This window comes from Perca fluviatilis, chromosome 24 (genome assembly GCF_010015445.1).
Source record: "Perca fluviatilis chromosome 24, GENO_Pfluv_1.0, whole genome shotgun sequence".
In the NCBI taxonomy this organism is placed as follows: Eukaryota; Metazoa; Chordata; class Actinopteri; order Perciformes; family Percidae; genus Perca; species Perca fluviatilis.
Genome location: NC_053135.1, coordinates 8,621,860 through 8,639,899, shown reverse-complemented (window position 1 = coordinate 8,639,899; position 18,040 = coordinate 8,621,860). Strand labels below are relative to the sequence as shown.

The following is an 18,040-nucleotide window of genomic DNA, read 5'->3' as shown; positions in this document are numbered from 1 at the left end:
TGTCTGCATTCTGATAAATTTTTTAGGCACCAATTTATGGTGAAAATGTCTATATTTATGTCAAGGAAAACACAATATTCTGTTGGCAGGTAACAATTAAAAATCTAAAAATATAATGCAGTAAAGGAGCGTTCGCATCCTTGACCATGGGCCCTGATCTGACTACACCTGACCCCAAAGTCCAGCTTGTTGAATTAATATGAACAGGGCTTTTTTCGGAGCACGTTTTGCTTTGAAAATTTGCAAATTGTCCGTGATGTTGGATATGCAGTAGTGTAACGGACCGCCCTACTGTCAGACTCGGCATGCATGTGAACGGACCGCCCTACTGTCAGACTCGGCATGCATGTGAACCGCAGATTAATTGCAAAGTCTAACCATCATCGCGTGAAATACAGTTTTACTAAACTGCCACCGGTCCCCCGGGCAGCATGATCACCTGGAGAGTCCGGTACAGCCTGACTCTGCAAACGGAGATCCCATTAGCGCTAGCTTCACAGTGGAGCGACCAGATCCAGTCAAATCAGCGCCAGCCGCGTGCATAAAATATAGTGGCTGTTAATGAGAGGGAGGCTGGCTGCTGAAAGTCGCTTTTGCGCTCATGATTTTCCTTTGGCGCTGCTCAAACCTCTTTGAGGGGTGCCAACACTTTCTCTGTGCAGGAAAAACCCCGTATGATTTTTCTCTCTGTCTCTCCTCCATCTGTCTCTCTGCTCAGACACAACTCGGCCTCCTAAGAAGGACGAGGAGAACGGAAAGAACTACTACTTTGTGTCTCATGACCAGATGATGCAGGACATCAGCAACAACGACTACCTGGAGTATGGCAGCCATGAGGATGCCATGTATGGAACCAGGCTGGAGACTATCAGGCAGATCCATGCACAGGGCATGATTTCTATCCTGGATGTCGAACCACAGGTAACAAAGGTGTTGTGTGTTTTAAATAAAAGTTCTGGAATCACCTCTTCTCCATTAAAGGTATAACAGCAATCTGACTAGTTTGGGCCTAGTCACGTTTCGGCACCGCCAAACAGCTGATGCCGGAGTTCAATGCCATCACCAATGCCATTGTAAAGGCCACAACCACACAAGGACCCTCGAGAAAAAGGAGAAGAAAATGTCATAAAGATCGAGATTCAACTGCAAATAAAGTTTTAAAATCCATCACTTATGCTTGTTCTACAGTCGTAATAAAAATGGCTTTTTCGCTTTCTGTAATGCACCAGATGCCAAATATAATGCAAGCACTGCAGCATTAATCTGTCTACACATGATCTGCGGTAAAACCGCGAGGTAGGGGGCAGAGCAGAAAGGCAAAGCGCTGTGCAGGTATACGTCATCATTGCTTCTGGAATTGGTTGCTCCTTGAAAGTTCAGCGCTGACAAGGTCAAAGTGGAAATAACTTCTGCAGCAGTTTCGAGCAGTGCGCAACGCTAAGGGTAGCGGTTTTACCGGCTTTATGGATAGGCAACCGTTCTGTTATGTCTGAGTTACGTCATTATGGAACATTTTGGTGCTGGTTTTTATGTCTCACTAACGTTGAACACCATTATTATTGAATCATTACCATATTCTTTTGTTTTGTTTATACTTTACATTACTTGGGAATGAATGCACATCTACAGTTGTTTTGTTACATCTATTTTAGCCAAAGTGGCCTCAAGTTACCTCTTGTTGAATTGCTCCATTTTTACTGTAGTTTTACCGACATTTAAAACATTGGTTTACAGTTTGTTGGGCAGTTTGGGTGGAAGAACTAGAGTAACAATACAAATGTGTGTCTCTCTCTCTCTCTCTCTCTCTCTCTCTCTCTTCTCTCTCTCTCTCTCTCTCTCTCATCAGGCATTAAAGATCCTCAGGACAGCTGATTTTGCTCCCTATGTTGTATTCATCGCAGCTCCCACTGTCACCCCCGGCATGACCGAGGTACAGTCATATTTAGTCAGTCATACTTTCTTGCTTCCTCTCCCACTCATGCTAGTTGTATTTGCACATATTCACTAACTCTCATTCATTCCAAACTCTGTCCAACTACAGTCACTCTGGCATTGTAGTCTTAATTCAGAGGCATTTCATCTTAATATTTAATAAGAACACTTTCCAAGCTTGCACTGTTAGTAAGTAAACAAAGATGCAATGTCTCCGTGTGAAACGCCTTACTTTCCATTTCTGTCATCCTTTATGCTTTGCTTAATGTTTCCTTCACTGCACACGCACTGTATGTTTTAAGCATGTTTGTATTTTCTTTGGCATGCCTATTTTCATTTTCACTCAAGATGCCAAAGTGGTGCAAGAAACTGCCTGTAAGTACTGGTTAAAAGGTGTAAGTTCAGCTTGTTTGGAAATTGTAGAAAGGCATGTCTGGCCTCTGTGTTTGTGTAGCTCTAGTAGTTGTCTAGCTGTACCCACTTTTATGCCTCTTGATCTCCTCTAAAACCTGTAATCCCTCTAATAATCCTCTTAATAATGTGTTTTCTTAGTAGTGCATCTTCATTTTTGATGCATCATTGTCTCCTCTGGCCCAACCCGACCTCTCTATTTCATTGTTCCTGTCCTCCCTGTATTCTGAATGATTTGGGGGAATTATTTATTTCATCATATTCTCAGATCAGTATTGTAATTTTACTATACTATGACTTTTTATATTAATTGTTTTTGACATACATACTATGGCATTTTCCATGAATTTCGGCATACTATACTATGACATTTTTCATTAAGTTTTTGACATACTCAACTTTTTTTTTTCTGACACTGCAAATGTGACTATAATGTAAAAAACACTTATTTCTAATTCTAAATATGCGCAAATTGAAGTAAAAACATATAGAACTGGTAAAAATGTAAACATAAATAAAAAAACAAACAAATTAGTATAGAACTAGACCACGAATGGAGCCTTGAAGCACCTCACATGTAACAAACAACGTTAAACTCCCTCTCTCTGTTTGTAAATCACATCCTCAGGATGACTCTCTTCAGCGGCTCCAGAAGGAATCGGAGATGCTGCAGGGGACCTACGCTCACTACTTTGACCAGACCATCATCAACAATGAGATTGATGACACCATCCGACTGCTGGAGGAGGCTGTAGACCTGGTGTCCACCACTTCTCAGTGGGTTCCCGTCTCCTGGGTCTACTGACATACACTCAACGGCAACTAGCTCATCACCCTGAACGATCCATCTCTTATCCAACACGGATGCTAAACTTGAGTCAAATCCCCTTGAATCACATCTCTCTCATCAGAATCACATATTTCCGTAGATAAACTGTTGTTGAAAAAGAGGGAAATGGAGAAATTGACTCTAATGCCTCACTGCAGAGACCTCATCCTGCCCCTACCCCTTTTTCTCAACAGCCTCAAACAGCACACTATTGTGTAAATATATACATATATATATATATATATATATATATATATAAATGATAAAAAACCAAGTGAATATGGTTCTGTCCTAGTCAAAGGGTGGGGAGTGGAGGGGCAGTGTGGTAGATATTTTGTACTTTTCTTTTGTAATTGATGGATGGGTGGTAATATCGGTAAGGCAATAGCGAGCATGACCATAAAGCAGTCTTATGTGGGTGCCTGTGTGTGTGTGTGTGTGTGTTTTTGTTGACCTTTAAGGCACTTCTTGTGGTACTCTGTGTCCTCCTCTCCAACATCCTCTAATCTCCTCGGCCACTGTGACAAACAAGCCGAACTTTAAAGCACATTAGAAGCTGCTATAGTGGCGACAAGTAACTCCCTCAGCTCCAAATGCAAGTTTGAGTGAAGCAGGAAGCACAGAAAACTTGGCAGTTTCTTTCTCCCTCACCCACCCCCAGCCCTTTTATTTATTTCACTGGCCCTCTGTGCCTGTCAGTTTGTTGAAGGAGCACACTGCATTCCTCTACGCTGTCTTTCCATGTGTTGTAGCCTATTGTACCATGCTTCCCTTCCAAACCTCTGATGGTCTTTGTTTACATCTCAGTTTGCACAAAATGGACAATGAAGAAGACGTGTTCTGCATCTCGTCACCTCACAGTTTATATTTTTACCTTTTAGCCTACTCTCTCTGGTTGGTCATTGTCATCCCCCCGCCCTCTCCCGTACATGAAATGCTAATCAGTGGTCAATGGACCTGGACTGTCGTTCTTGGGGCACGGTCAGCTATGAAAAAGCACTTGCATCTACCACTAAACATGGCTCCTGAACTGGAAAACAAAAAACTAATGGAAAGGAGAAAAAATAAACTGCCTTTTCAGAGCCTCTGGGAAGAAGTCTGTAACACCTATGCACACCCTTGGTGTCTGCTAGGCAGACTGCCACGACCACCTTTTTCTTCTTTCGCCACTCTCAAAGAATGAGCCTTGCTTGTTAAATCTAAAGTGTTCATAGGAATGTCTGTGGAAGGGGAGGGCCTAATGTAGGTGGGATGAATCCAATCCTAGAGCCACCATTTTGGAACTGTTAACTGTTGTCTTTAAACATATAAAGGAGTATTCTTGTTTTGAGGGAGAGAAAATAACTCAAAATTTTGTGTGTAAATGTTTCAATGGTGCGTACGTCATACGAGTGAATTACCAAGAGCCAGTGTATATTATCTCTTAAAAGAAGCTCAGTATGTGACATAACCTCTTCATACTTTACCAGAAGTGGCACAACGCTGCCCCACCTACAGTAACTTAATGTAGGGACATCAGTTAATGGGTCTTGATAATGAAAAAACTGATGTAAAAAAAAGTCAATATTTTCAACTGTGTGGCGTGGTTGCTGTTGTTCCACTTCAAGTAAAGTGGTTTCATTTCAAGTCCTGTGTAAATTGACCTCTGCAAATGACAAAAGCAGTTCTTCTGTATGAAATGTTCTTTTTTTGTTATTTCATTTAAAAAAATATATTTCCTTTTACGTGTTTAAAGTAAACTGCCTTTTCTTCCTTCTGATTCTTTTCTGATGTGTATGTGTGGGTAGACATATTTTCTAGTAATTTACATACACATACACATACATACACAAGTCCAACAGGGATTTAATTCAGTCTAACACACCATATAACTAGCCTAGAAATATAGACGCACCCTAGCGGCAGCAAATTTAACATCTTGATGTGGGTCTGGCTTGTCAGGCTACCATATAACTGAAGGAAAGGAAAAAAAAACATTTTGGGGATCATGTCTTGTTGCTCTTGCGTGTGAAGATTTGTCTGTTGGATTCAGTACGTTTACATGCACACAGTTGTTTCAACTGCTGCATAAACACCTACAAATCTTACTTTGGTGATTTCCTTGGGGTCAAAATATACACTTCAACTATACTATAACTACTACTATAACTTTACTTTAACTATATTTACACAGAAAGAAAAAAAAAAGTACATCAGTACATCAGAAGCACCTTAGTCATTTCAACAATTTCTTGCAAAGAAAAGTTAATTTGTTCTGCAGAGCTTTATTTAGAAAGTTCTTTCCACCGGTTCTCTGAGGATTCTTTCTGTTTCCCTCTGCAGTAAACCTTTGTCTTTGGAGACAATAGTGTCCCATCAGTCAAAAATGATATCATGAAAATATTTCTTCTCGTCAGCTCCTGTAATCCTTTCAGTAGATTTCTAAGTGACAGTTCCATGTTTGTTAGCTCTATGGAATCACAGGATGGACAGCCTCTCATTTCCAGCTCTGGTCGACAAGCATGACTCTCCCCTCAACCACATTTACCCGGTACACGGATAATCTCCTCTGCTGAGAAAAGGAAACATTACTACACTTGTTATCCAGAATGTTGCACTGAAAATCATTTCCGAGGCATCATCGTTGTCTGCTATAGTAATGAGGTAGAATAACCCTTTGGTGGAGAGCATCTGTGCTCCCACAGACAGAAACCTGTCGGTCACCTCTCACCCTCGGCCCAGGCAGCCTCTAGACCCGTGCTGCCCACCTGAAAGAAAAGCACCCATTGATCAAATGCTCCTCATATCTGAACTGAAGAAGTTGCTGTACAGAGCCTCGCCACCTCTTCTGAAGGTGGGATCACATAGGGAGGGTTGAAGAGAAGGACATCCACTTTTCCACTTAAGCAGGGCAGGAGACGCTCCACCTAAAAAATGAAGGAAAGGAAAACAACATATACAATTTAGAAACTTGCCCTCAAAGCATGTGAATACCTGCCATGTGAATGTATCCAGTGATGTGTTGACAGGCTGCAGTGAAATATATTTTTTTTATCAACTTTATTTATTTTGAAAATATAGAATGTGAAACATTGTTATAGATAGATCTGAAGGTCCAACCACTGACGCCAGAAAAGCTGACAGCACTCCTGAGCCACTGGTCTTCTCCAGACACACACACACGGGCTACAAACAGCAGAGCACATTTAAACATCCAGAAGTCATGTTCAGGTGAACTAAAGGAAATATATGACGCAATCAGGAAACCCACGGCGCGGTGCCTGACGTCATCAGCTGCAGCCTGTCTGCGTCTTTCTCCAGGGCGTCAAGAGCATTGACAAGAGTCCTCCGCCGTCGTCGCCGGCTCGTAGACATCTCGGAAGTCTGCTCTTCCAGCGTGGCAGTAAACTGGTGTGGGGTAACTTGGCGACATGTTCTCTTCAGTTACTAGACTCGTTATCAACCTGCACGTGCTCCTGACTCACCGTTTAGTAAGTGACGTAACGGGTTCTGTGTTGTTGGTAGACTTTTACACGGTGTTGCTGTTTAAACGCTTGAATCAGATTTACCGCTAACATGCTGCATAAAAGCTGTAGATTAAAGCTATGTAGCTAGCCAGAATGTGTTAGCCAGCACGCTCACAATCCACTTCCTTGTATACAACCTACGTCACGATGACGTACCTTCACCCCTTCATGTATGGTGTTTACACATCAGTCTCCTCAAACAAAACAAAATACTTTTATTAAGGCAGATTTTACAAATGAATAGTTTGAATATACTAACTTTTCATTTTAATTGAAGACCATTTATATTCATTTATTATATTGTTAATTTGTATTATTTAAAAATGATTTTCTTATATTTGTTATTGTTTCATTTTAGATCTTTAATGTTTAACTATCGGACCCAGAAGGATTTTAATACTGTTCAACCTGCCTTGTTGGTGTAAAACCAAAACAAAACATGTTGAAAAATAGATGGCTTAATATAAGTTACACATAATTTGGCTACATAGTGAAATAAAGACAAAATTTGATGTATTCAAAGTACTAAATGCAGAAAAATTTTAATGAATTTAATCAGTCAAACTGATAAAAGAAGGAGGAACCATAAAAAAAAAAAATCACACAAACGATTTACTCGATGACTTGTGAATAATTATTCAGATTGTGGAGTAAAAGAAGCGAAACCCCAGTGTAAAGAAACTCAAACACAAGAGCCATGCATTGAAATATGTGAGTTAGTTGAAAGTATTTTCAGCAATGTGTACTTAAAGTATCAAAAGTAAAAGTACTGATTATGCAGAAGAATGGCCCACATCAGTTATTTTATTATATATTATTAGATTACAATAACTAATAGTAACTATATAATAGTCTATGCATAATCTTCTTCAAACATTGTATTTGACTGTTTTTAAGATGTTTTATATGCTACTAAATTTACAGGAAGTATCTAAAGTAAAAGTAGTCATGCAGGCAGAATGTGTATGTTTATTGTACCATATTATATTTATAAGAGCTTTATGCTTTTTAAAGCACTTTTCTAAGCAGAGTAACCAATCCACAGTATCACAGCACACCTGCCTTCTTTCACCCTAATATTAATATGTATCACACATGTCATTTGTTACGCACTTCGTCTTTGTGTCAGCTGGTCTAACCCTTTTGTGTCAAAAAAAGTCATAGTATAGTATGTCAAAAAAAATGATAAAGCCATAGTATATAGTATGTTGAAAAAAATTATAAAAAAGCCATAGAGTAGTATGTCTAAAAAGTGATAAAAAAAAAAAGCCATGGTATATGTCGAAAAAAAGTGATAAAAAGCCATAGTATAGTATGTAAAAAAAAAAAAAAAAAAAAAAGTCAAAATCTATGTAAAAGTCATACAAAATGTCTAAAAGTGTTGTTACAGTTAAACTGCATTCCATAAAAGTGGATGTACATGTTTTGGGTGTAAAACCTTTAAATAAATTATCTGTCGGGATGATGACCCATGACCTGCGTTTCCTCAAACCAGCGTTCTATCACACTGAGCTATCTCCTCCAGTACTAAAAGCCTTTTCCGTAATTTCGTGCTGGGAGGTTGGTCGGGTGGCGCGTTGTCAGGTTCAAGACCTGCTCGCTGCCAGCGTATGTGCAAACACTTAGATAGGACACACATAGTAATAGACAAATACAAAGTGTGAACAACAAATAACGCTGAGATAAGCTACTGACTAAACAATCTGTGGTTGAAGGATAAATTCCCATGACAGTTTTTCAATTCTGAAATATGAACAATAAATACAACTTCCAACCAAACAACAGTATCAGAACAGATAGCTCAGTGTGATAGAACGCTGGTTGGAAGAACACAGTGGTTGTGGGTTCAATACTCGCGAGGAGCACACCTTATGATGAGGTTCATCACCCAGGAATACGAGGTCCTTCATCCAGGAGACTGGGGTTTGTGTCCTGTGTGTCATGGAAAAGTACTTTCCAAAACCCAACTGTCCTCGGCTCCATAAAGAGGCCGAGGACAGTTGGGATTAGGAAAGTACTTAACCATGACATGTGGGACAAGAACCCTGGTCTCCTGGGTGAAAGGCCAGAGATGTACTTATGACACTTAGAGGAAAAAATTCATTGTTGCAGTCGGCAAAAGGTTAGGTGCGTTGCAACCCCTTTGGGGTTGCAACGCACCGTTTATGACACTGGGGAAACCCCAATGCCGCCCCTTCGGGGCGGCATTGGGGTTTCCCCCTCTGGGGGGGGGGCATTGGGTTTCCTGGTGGGCACCACCCCCTTGGGCACCACCCTCTTCGGTAGGCACCACCCCTTCGGGGTGGTGCCTACCTTACCTTGCGCACATCCTACTGGGGCACACTGGATGTGAACCCGGGTCTCCTGGGTGAAGGGCTGATGCCTATTCCACTCTGCCGCCACCTCAGCCGCCACCTCCAGCGAATACAGTACGCAGTTAAGACGAACTGGTGGGTTTAAGGAAGAAAGAAATTTTCTGTGAAATGCAGGATACAAACCCATCTCCTTCAGGGTGATTGAACCCAAGACCTGTGCGTCCTCTATCCAGCGTTCTATCACGCTGAGCTATCTGATCTGATACTCTGTGCTGGTTGGAAGTTGTATTTATTGTTCACATTTAAGAGGACAGTAGTTGAAAAGCTGTCGAGACAAATGTGGGATTTGATCCTTCAACCTCAGATGGCTGAGTCAGTAGCTTATCTCAGTGAGCTATTCTTGAAACTGACATTGCAAGTTTCCATTCTATTATTTGTTGTTCAAACTTTGTCCTTGTAGACTAATTGATTTCAAGTGACAAATAGAATTTATTGATTAATTGGGTGATTGATTGATCTGCTAATTGAGCTGTTAATTGGTTGCTTAATGTATTATTTGATTGGTTAATTAGTTTATTACTTAATTGATTAATTAGGAATAGCTCACTGAGATAAGTTACTGACTCAACAATCTGAGATTGAAGGATTCAATCCCACTTTTGTCTCGACAGTAAATAATAATAAATACATCTTCCAAAGAGAGCCTTTCCGAGCTTTGCGTAGAGCTCAGCAAGCTAAGGTGAAGGTTAAACTCTCGTGAAGACTGGAGGTTGAGGGTTCCATCCCTCTGTGGTGCTGTCTAAAATCTAAAACTGGAAGGAGAAAAAGCTAACTTGCATTACCTTGACCACTACAGTGAAAACTCATAGTGAATTAAACATGTGTGTGAAAGTTGGGTTGGTAAAATACCGCCTATCACCTTTCGGCTGCTCATACGTGATCACTGTGACTAGTGAGTTACTTTATTTATCTTGGATCTAGGAATAGTAATTGTAGTTAGGGGTCCACACAAAACAAACGTTTGACACAAGTAACCAGTGGACTACACAATATTTTTTGCATCGCTGTTTTCGACATACTATACTATGGCTTTTTTCACTTTTTTCAACATACTATGCTATGACTTTTTATCACGTTTTAGACATACTATACTATGGCTTTTCATCACTTTTACTCTGGCACTGGCTCACACCCAGACCTCTCCAACATAGGGTACCTTCACTTATTATTTAGATCTACCAACATGGCATGTCCTGAATTATTCCACTAATCACAATGCCAGAACACCTAATATGTGAACTTAGTTACAGACCAAACATGGGTTAATTAACCACTGCAGAAACTATCAATATATCCACACATCTTTAAATCACTGGGTAAATGATTTACCATTGCTAAGATTATTAAACTGCTGCTGAACGTATTACACAGCAGAGATTAATTGCTGTAACAAACCATATTGAAGGTTTTGTAAGGTTGTGTAGTCTGTACAGTAGGCCTATGTTATCATACAGCAAGGGAAACAAGCGACAATCATTGCCAATTTAACTACAAGCTACTTTGTGATATAAATACATTCATTTTTGAAACTCTACAATGTTACACCTCTTTTAGTATTGTCTTTAGCTGTTGTCGTAGCCTATTATGATGCCAAACTACACGTTTTATGTCATATTTCATATCTCCAGATACAGTGCAGAAACTTACTTTTTGGTTTAGAATCGGAAGAGTGCACCGTTTTAACGAAGTCCTCAATGCCAATGCAGGCCATCCAGAAGCTTTTTTAATCTATCATTGTCTTTGTAAAATAAATAAATAAATATTATGAATCAACCTAGCCTTGGTTTGTGTTTTTAGCCTGACAGCTAACAGCTTGGCCGTTTCAAAAGGGCAGAGGACTTCAGTGCAACCGTAGCCCTTCCAGAAGTTTAGTAATCCGGCGTGGTACTTCTGTGACTTCTCGGAGACTTTGCACAATAATTTCATAAAGATAAATCCACGACTGAACAGTTATTGAGTCACCTTTTGTATGAAAAAGCTCTTTTCTTTTACCCGTAGCCTCCGCCATCTTGGCTGCTGACCGTCTTGACTGATGGCTTCGTCGACCAATCACATGAAGTTTAGGTCAAGAGACAGGGCGCTTTCTCAGCCAATAGATAACCCTAACCTGATACAAGAAGGTGTGTGTGTGTGTGTGTGTGTGTGTGTGTGTGTGTGTGTGTGTGTTGGAAGCAGACACAGAGGGTGGATAGAGTGGGATTTGGCCTACTGATGTCTAATAGCAGACAGAAAATGCATTGGAGATGACACAACTAACTTTTTCAGGATAAAACTGTATGGACCTTTCTGGGAAAAAATCTAAATAGTTTTATATTTTTATTAGTAACAGTGTTTATTTTTGTTTCCTCTGATTGCTAAAAGTTGTTCTGTGTGATTACAATACATATAGTATTTTTTTCAGTTTTTACGTAACAATTCATGCGACATCCCTGCGGCATACATATCCTTATAGCCCAGGTTGTCCTGAAAAAAAGTATGTCTAGAGCCTAATTGCGCATAACAGGGTTGAGGTTATACAAGCATTAATAATGCAACAATAATGGCAAGTATGGTTTTGAATAGAAAACCCTTTTATTACAGATACACCATTCAAATAAAACTCTGAACAATCCATACACACACTGTCTAAAATCAGACACTCCATTTTTGATAAAACATTGATAAACAGTGGCACAAAATATAAAGACAGAAAAAGTAAGGCAAGTTCTTTACAAAAAAAGTGTGATCCATAGATAAATATGACAGATAAATTAAAAAGGCACAAGGTATATATATATATATGTGTGTGTGAGTGTGAGAGAGAGAGAGAGAGAGAGAAAGAGTGTGTGTGCATGAATATATATATATAAATATATAAAGACCATGCAGGCACATCAGGATGGAATGGGGTTGGTCTCAATATAATTGGCTGGAGTGGCTTCCTGTTCTCCTGGACTGGCTTTGTCGGTTACTAACATCATGAGGGTCTTGTGTGGCACTCTGGCCCCCAGGAACCCCAGTGTTACAGAAGACAAAACATTGGCAGATGCTGAAGTAAACCACATTTATGTTTGAGTAGATTGAAAGCAATGCTTTATCTATGGCTTTAAGAAGAATTCCCCTCTTTTAAAGAAAATTTAATTATACTGTCAGCCTTTGGTATAAAAAAAAAAAAAAGTAGTTGAAAACATTGGCCATTTGCTGAGGGAAGAAACAAAGTGTGTACGTAGAAAGCTCAAGTTATCCCTGGATCATTCAGAAAGGATCAACTGGAATTTCAACATCTGACCACCAGGGGGGGTAGAACATTACACAACCCACATAGTGCAAAGCAAGAGAGTAAGAAGCCTTGCCATCCAAAAGGAGCGGTACAGGGAGAAGATTGAAATTAGCATGAATTGGACGATGGAGAGCTCATTCAGAGTCCAGAGAGAAAGTTAATCAGATAATCCAGTGTTTGGCACCTTATCGCAAGGGTGATGTGTTCTCAAAGGAAGGCCAGCTTCTTAGAGCATGAATGACTGAGTGTGTTTGAAATCCTGGGGCTGAGGGACACAGGAAAAAAGAAAAGAAAAGAAGCATTAGCATTCCATTGTTTTCTTGTGATCGTTTCAGAATTATGGCTCTCGAGGCGACGGTGGTGGGATTTCAATCAAAAGCACAGCAACATTCATTAGGTAAATATGAACAGCTCGCGCTTAAGTCAGCGCTTTACTTATGTCCTCCACTCAGAGCTTAACACAAAAGGGGGAGGAAAGGAAAGTAAGGAGGAAGAGGACAAGGAAAAAAAAAAAAAAAAAAACACTTCTTGGGGCAGAGGGATGTACAACCCGAATTCCAGAAAAGTTGGGACGTTTCTTAAATTTTAATAAAATGAAAACTAAAATACTTTCAAATCACATGAGCCAATATTTTATTCACAATAGAACATAGATAACATAGCAAATGTTTAAACTGAGAAATTTTACAATTTTATGCACAAAATGAGCTCATTTCAAATTAGATTTTTGCTACGGGGCTCAAAATAGTTGGCACGGGGCATGTTTACCATGGTGTAGCATCTCCTTTTCTTTTCAAAACAGTTTCAAGACGTCTGGGCATTGAGGCTATGAGTTGCTGGAGTTTTGGTGTCGGAATTTGGTCCCATTCTTGCCTTATATAGATTTCCAGCTGCTGAAGAGTTCGTGGTCGTCTTTGACATATTTTCCGTTTAATAATGCGCCAAATGTTCTCTATAGGTGAAAGATCTGGACTGCAGGCAGGCCAGTTCAGCACCCGGACTCTTCTACGACGAAGCCATGCTGTTGTAATAGCTGCAGTATGTGGTTTTGCATTGTCAGGCTGAAATATACAAGGCCTTCCCTGTAATAGACGTCGTTTGGAGGGAAGCATATGTTGCTCTAAAACCTTTATATACCTTTCAGCATTCAGAGCCTTCCAAAACATGCAAGCTGCCCATACCGTATGCACTTATGCACCCCCATACCATCAGAGATGCTGGCTTTTGAACTGAACGCTGATAACATGCTGGAAGGTCTCCCTCCTCTTTAGCCCGGAGGACACGGCGTCCATGATTTCCAACAAGAATGTCAAATTTGGACTCGTCTGACCGTAGAACACTATTCCACTTTGAAATAGTCCATTTTAAAATGCGCCTTGGCCCACAGGACACGACAGCGCTTCTGGACCACGTTCACATATGGCTTCCTTTTTGCATGATAGAGCTTTAGTTGGCATCTGCTGATGGCACGGTGGATTGTGTTTACCGACAGTGGTTTCTGGAAGTATTCCTGGGCCCATTTAGTAATGTCATTGACACAATCATGCCGATGAGTGATGCAGTGTCGTCTGAGGGTCCGAAGACCACGGGCATCCAATAAAGGTCTCGGGCCTTGTCCCTTACGCACAGAGATTTCTCCAGTTTCTCAGAATCTTTTGATGATGTTATGCACTGTAGATGATGAGATTTGCAAAGCCTTTGCAATTTGACGTTGAGGAACAATGTTTTTAAAGTATTCCACAATCTTTTTACGCAGTCTTTCACAGATTGGAGAGCCTCTGCCCATCTTTACTTCTGAGAGACTCTGCTTCTCTAAGACATACCTTTTATAGCTAATCATGTTACAGACCGGAAAACAATTAACTTAATTAGTCACTAGATGTTCTCCCAGCTGAATCCTTTCAAACCTGCTTGCTTTTTTAGCAATTTGTTGCCCCCGAGCCAACTTTTTTGAGACCTGTAGCAGGCATTACATTTTAAATGAGCTAATTAAGTGGATAAAAGTGTAACATTTCTCAGTTTAAACATTTGCTGTTATATTGTGAATAAAATATTGGCTCATGTGATTTGAAAGTCTTTTAGTTTTCATTTTATTAAAATTTAAAAAACGTCCCAACTTTTCTGGAATTCGGGTTGTAGTTGACATTGGATCTAAAAGACAAAGACATTGGTAAGCACAGTGGACAGTTTGACACAGTCCTAAAGAAGAGAAGAAAGTGGAGGCAGACAGCTGGATCCTGAGTCAGATCTTGCCCTGTAGAAATAATGCACATCATACACGGCAAACCTCCCACTGGGTAAAAAGGAAAGTCAGACTCGGAACTCTCAGCAGCTAAACGGGGTTATATTAAAACGGAGGTGAGGACTGTGAAAGGAAAGTGTAGTTCAGCGTTTGTGACAGGGCATTTGATTAACAGTCGACATGCACTCAGTCACCAGTTTATTAGGTACATCTAGCAAAAACTCATGCAGTCTAATACAACAGTCCTATAATAAATCAGACTTTTCATGAAGGTCCAAATGTTTTACAGAGGCGTTGATTTAACTCATTTTGGAGGATGCCGTTGAAATGGTTGGCATTATACAGAGAGGTCTTTCTGTTATTTAGCCTACCTTTACTGGTATAAATGGGGTGGCCAAAATAATAGAAACATCTGTCAGTATACAGTTCAACATCATCATCAAACACATTCAACAAAAAGTGAACAGTCTAACCTTCATGAAGGTAGGGTTTATTGCAGGACTGTTGCAAAAGACCACATTCATGTTAACTAGATGGACCTAATAAAGTGATGCGACTGGATGTACATGCAAATGTACACAGAATGTATGTATCTACAGTCACTGGTTCTTTGCTTGTCTGTTTATGGAAGCAAGAAGCGGCCCAAATAATTTGAATCTTATGCACAATTGAAAACCTAACTGTAAAAATGTGACTACTGAATATTTAAAGAAATAGTTTGACGTTTTGATAAAACTGCTTGGGCTGCTGTCCTGTCAGGCAACCAGCAGAGACTCCAAGAAGTCACTGCACTTTAAATATATATCAAGATAACTGACTGGAAAAAAAAAAATGGAACCTGATCAGACACGATCGCTTATAATTAGTACCTTGATGTTTGATAATGATATTTGCCAATATGTCAAAGTATTCTTTTAAGTAGGCTATTCATTCATGGTTCAATGTCCCAATTAGTTCTTTAGTTGGGTGTAAGATTCACATTATAATGGCTCTTCATTGCTTCCATATCTGTCTGTCGGCCTAAGAGTCACACTCACGTGTCCTCAGTTCTGTGCAGGGTTTGGCTGCTGATGTGGGCTGCACCATGACACTGGGAGATCCAAAATGACCTGCAGGGGTCAGCATGATGGCTTTCAGAAGGGTTAACAAGAGGGGGTCATTTTGGAGTCGCACTGCACACCATGCTTTAATTGAGGAATGGGTGGGGGGTTTATTAGTATGAAGTCTGATGTGTAAAGTGCCGTCGTAACCCTAGTTGTGTAAAAAATTATAATATTAATATATATACATGACCAAAGACATCAGACTGCACCTCCATTAGAAAGACACAGGCTGTTAATGATGAGGTGTCCTGTGTGGTTTTGGTCAGTCCTGGTTTGGGTGCATGATGAGTAAAAAATAAATAACAGAAGGGAGGGAAGGGCAGTCAGCAAATCATCATGCACATACCTGAAGAGCGGCTCCACAGGGGCCACAGTGTCTCCATAGTCATGGGACACCAGAGTCACTCGCTGGTTGCTCAGACCCAAGTGAGCCACCAGGGCCTCCACCACACTGGCCTGCTCGAAGATGGAGTACCTGTGGGGTCGCTGGGATGGTCAGGCACAGGAGAAAATGAGTTATGGGTAAGCGAAATAATAATATAATAATAAATAACAGAGCACCAATCAGGAAACCTCGGAAACATTTTATTAAATGAATCTATAAAATAAAGACACTTAAACTGACAAGATTTTACTCACCAGCTTGTCGCTGAAGCCAAAGCCCAGGAAGTCCAGTGCAACGACTCGATGGAAGCGCTGAGTGAGTGGCTCCCAGATCTGTATGGAAAAATACACACATTTGGTCTCTGGCTTGTTCACATAAAGGCCCTACATTTTTCCAGTGGTGTTTAGGAGTGTCGATTAGCTACTGAGCGTGTGCAGTGGGTACCTTGTTCCAGTCGAAGCTGGAGGTGGGGAAGCCATGGAGCAAAATGATGACATCGGAGCTTCCCAAAGCCCCATAGGAATCTGGTTTAAGGAGAAAAGAGAAATGCATGGATGTATAGGCACAGCAACAAATATGTTTACAACACAAAGAAGGGACAGTGACATTTTTTGCAGGTTTTATTACAAGTATAAATGTGACTGCTGGCATTAATGATGATGTGTGACGATGTGCGGTGACAGAAAAAAAAACAAAGATTATGTGTGATTTATGTCTCTAAAAAGTCACATTTGAAGCTAAGATGACTCACCAATTAATCAACTACTTAAGTGACAATTAAGTTATATGATTAATCATAACTTGAAAGTATAATGAAAACAATAACTATTGTCAGCCATAGTCACAGTTGGATACCATTACAACACTCTTGACAACCCATGGGGGTATTTAACAATACTACTGAGCATTGAGTCTCTCTCTCACCTCTGTAGAAGATCTCCCTGCCTCTGAAATGGAACACCTCCCCGGCACTATGCCACTTTTGCAGGGCAGGTGACAGCTAAGGAGGGGGGGTGCATGTAGATGGCCACCAGCGGGATGCAGATCAAACCCAACACTCTCATCTTGAGCTCAGCGGTAGGAGAGGCTCATTTCTGCCTCTAAAAAAAGACAACAATGAGGTGAAAGATAGGTTTAAGTGAATGGAACTTCCTACAGGTGAGAGGCAGGATCAGCAGCTGTTACTCCTGAGAGAAAGCATGTCCTACTCATAGACTGTTAATATTAATATAGTCTATGGTCCTACCTCAGAACTTCAGCACAGAGAAGATGTCCCTTCAGCTGGTCTGGAGAAGGTTCCTCTTCTTCTTCCCAGATGGCATCCACTGAGGCTGCATATCTGCAGGTATGAGACAAATAAAAGCACTGCAGTCGCGACACAGATGACAGTCAAAGTAAAAAGCATGTACAATAATCAACTGTTATGTAATGTATAGTTACATTTATAGTTTGTTAATACACATGTGCAATGTGGAAATGTTCATGAATACAATGATGGCAAAGACAAACCTGCAGACTTCCAGCTCCCACGGACCATGTAAACACCAGTCCACCTGCAACCGTCTATTTGCAGAAACACAAACAAAACCAATATAAAACGCCATATTCCTTCTCACGGCGATCCATACTTTTCTCCTAGCATCATTCCGGTGAATGTGACCGCGGTGTCGTTTGTTTGTTCGCCCCAAACAGCCAAAGTACCAACTGTACAGACGTTAGCATAAGCTAGCTGTAAGTTAGCAACGGAACACAGGAACCGTGTGTTTGTTTGTGTATCCGGTCTACGGCGAGTGGATAGTGCCACATCTCATTTATCATCATCGATCTTGATCATTTACCGAGGCATACCAAAAGAGGGAAGGGGCAAACAACAATACAAAAACTTAACTATATAATATAAAATCATAAGTCTGGTAATAGGCTATTGTTAGTATTTCTATAAACTATACGCTATAGTTTGATAATATGTTTTTGATAAACAATATAGGTTACAAATAC

General features: G+C 40.4%; 2 protein-coding genes and 1 long non-coding RNA gene across 20 annotated transcripts in view; 1 reads left to right on the top strand and 2 right to left on the bottom strand.

Annotated features, from left to right (window-relative positions):
• The window catches only part of LOC120554595 (peripheral plasma membrane protein CASK), a 42,944-nt gene extending 38,853 nt beyond the window's left edge, over positions 1-4,091 (top strand). For 9 of the 18 annotated variants that reach the window (XM_039793585.1, XM_039793590.1, XM_039793583.1 and 6 more), the window contains 4 exons: positions 719-921; positions 1,847-1,930; positions 2,281-2,307; positions 2,972-4,091. In XM_039793585.1, coding sequence (XP_039649519.1) covers positions 719-921; positions 1,847-1,930; positions 2,281-2,307; positions 2,972-3,148 — 491 coding nt within the window. In that variant the 3' untranslated portion in view covers positions 3,149-4,091. The remainder of the gene's footprint in view (positions 1-718; positions 922-1,846; positions 1,931-2,280; positions 2,308-2,971) is intronic. The other 9 variants (XM_039793597.1, XM_039793595.1, XM_039793596.1 and 6 more) reach the window with 1 other exon arrangement.
• A 906-nt stretch (positions 4,092-4,997) lies between these two features.
• LOC120554602 lies at positions 4,998-6,903 on the bottom strand. Its single transcript, XR_005638532.1, has 2 exons — positions 6,637-6,903; positions 4,998-6,078 (listed from the first exon to the last, which is right to left on the bottom strand). It is a non-coding gene; the product is annotated as an uncharacterized LOC120554602 (long non-coding RNA).
• A 4,699-nt stretch (positions 6,904-11,602) lies between these two features.
• Positions 11,603-17,673, bottom strand: LOC120554601 (mesoderm-specific transcript homolog protein-like). The gene is given in 9 exon segments (XM_039793608.1): positions 11,603-12,577; positions 15,592-15,663; positions 16,004-16,143; positions 16,297-16,374; positions 16,487-16,566; positions 16,967-17,055; positions 17,057-17,142; positions 17,289-17,381; positions 17,552-17,673. Coding segments are annotated over 7 exon segments (567 nt in total). The 5' UTR covers positions 17,107-17,142; positions 17,289-17,381; positions 17,552-17,673; the 3' UTR covers positions 11,603-12,519.
• Positions 17,674-18,040: the final 367 nt, after the last annotated feature.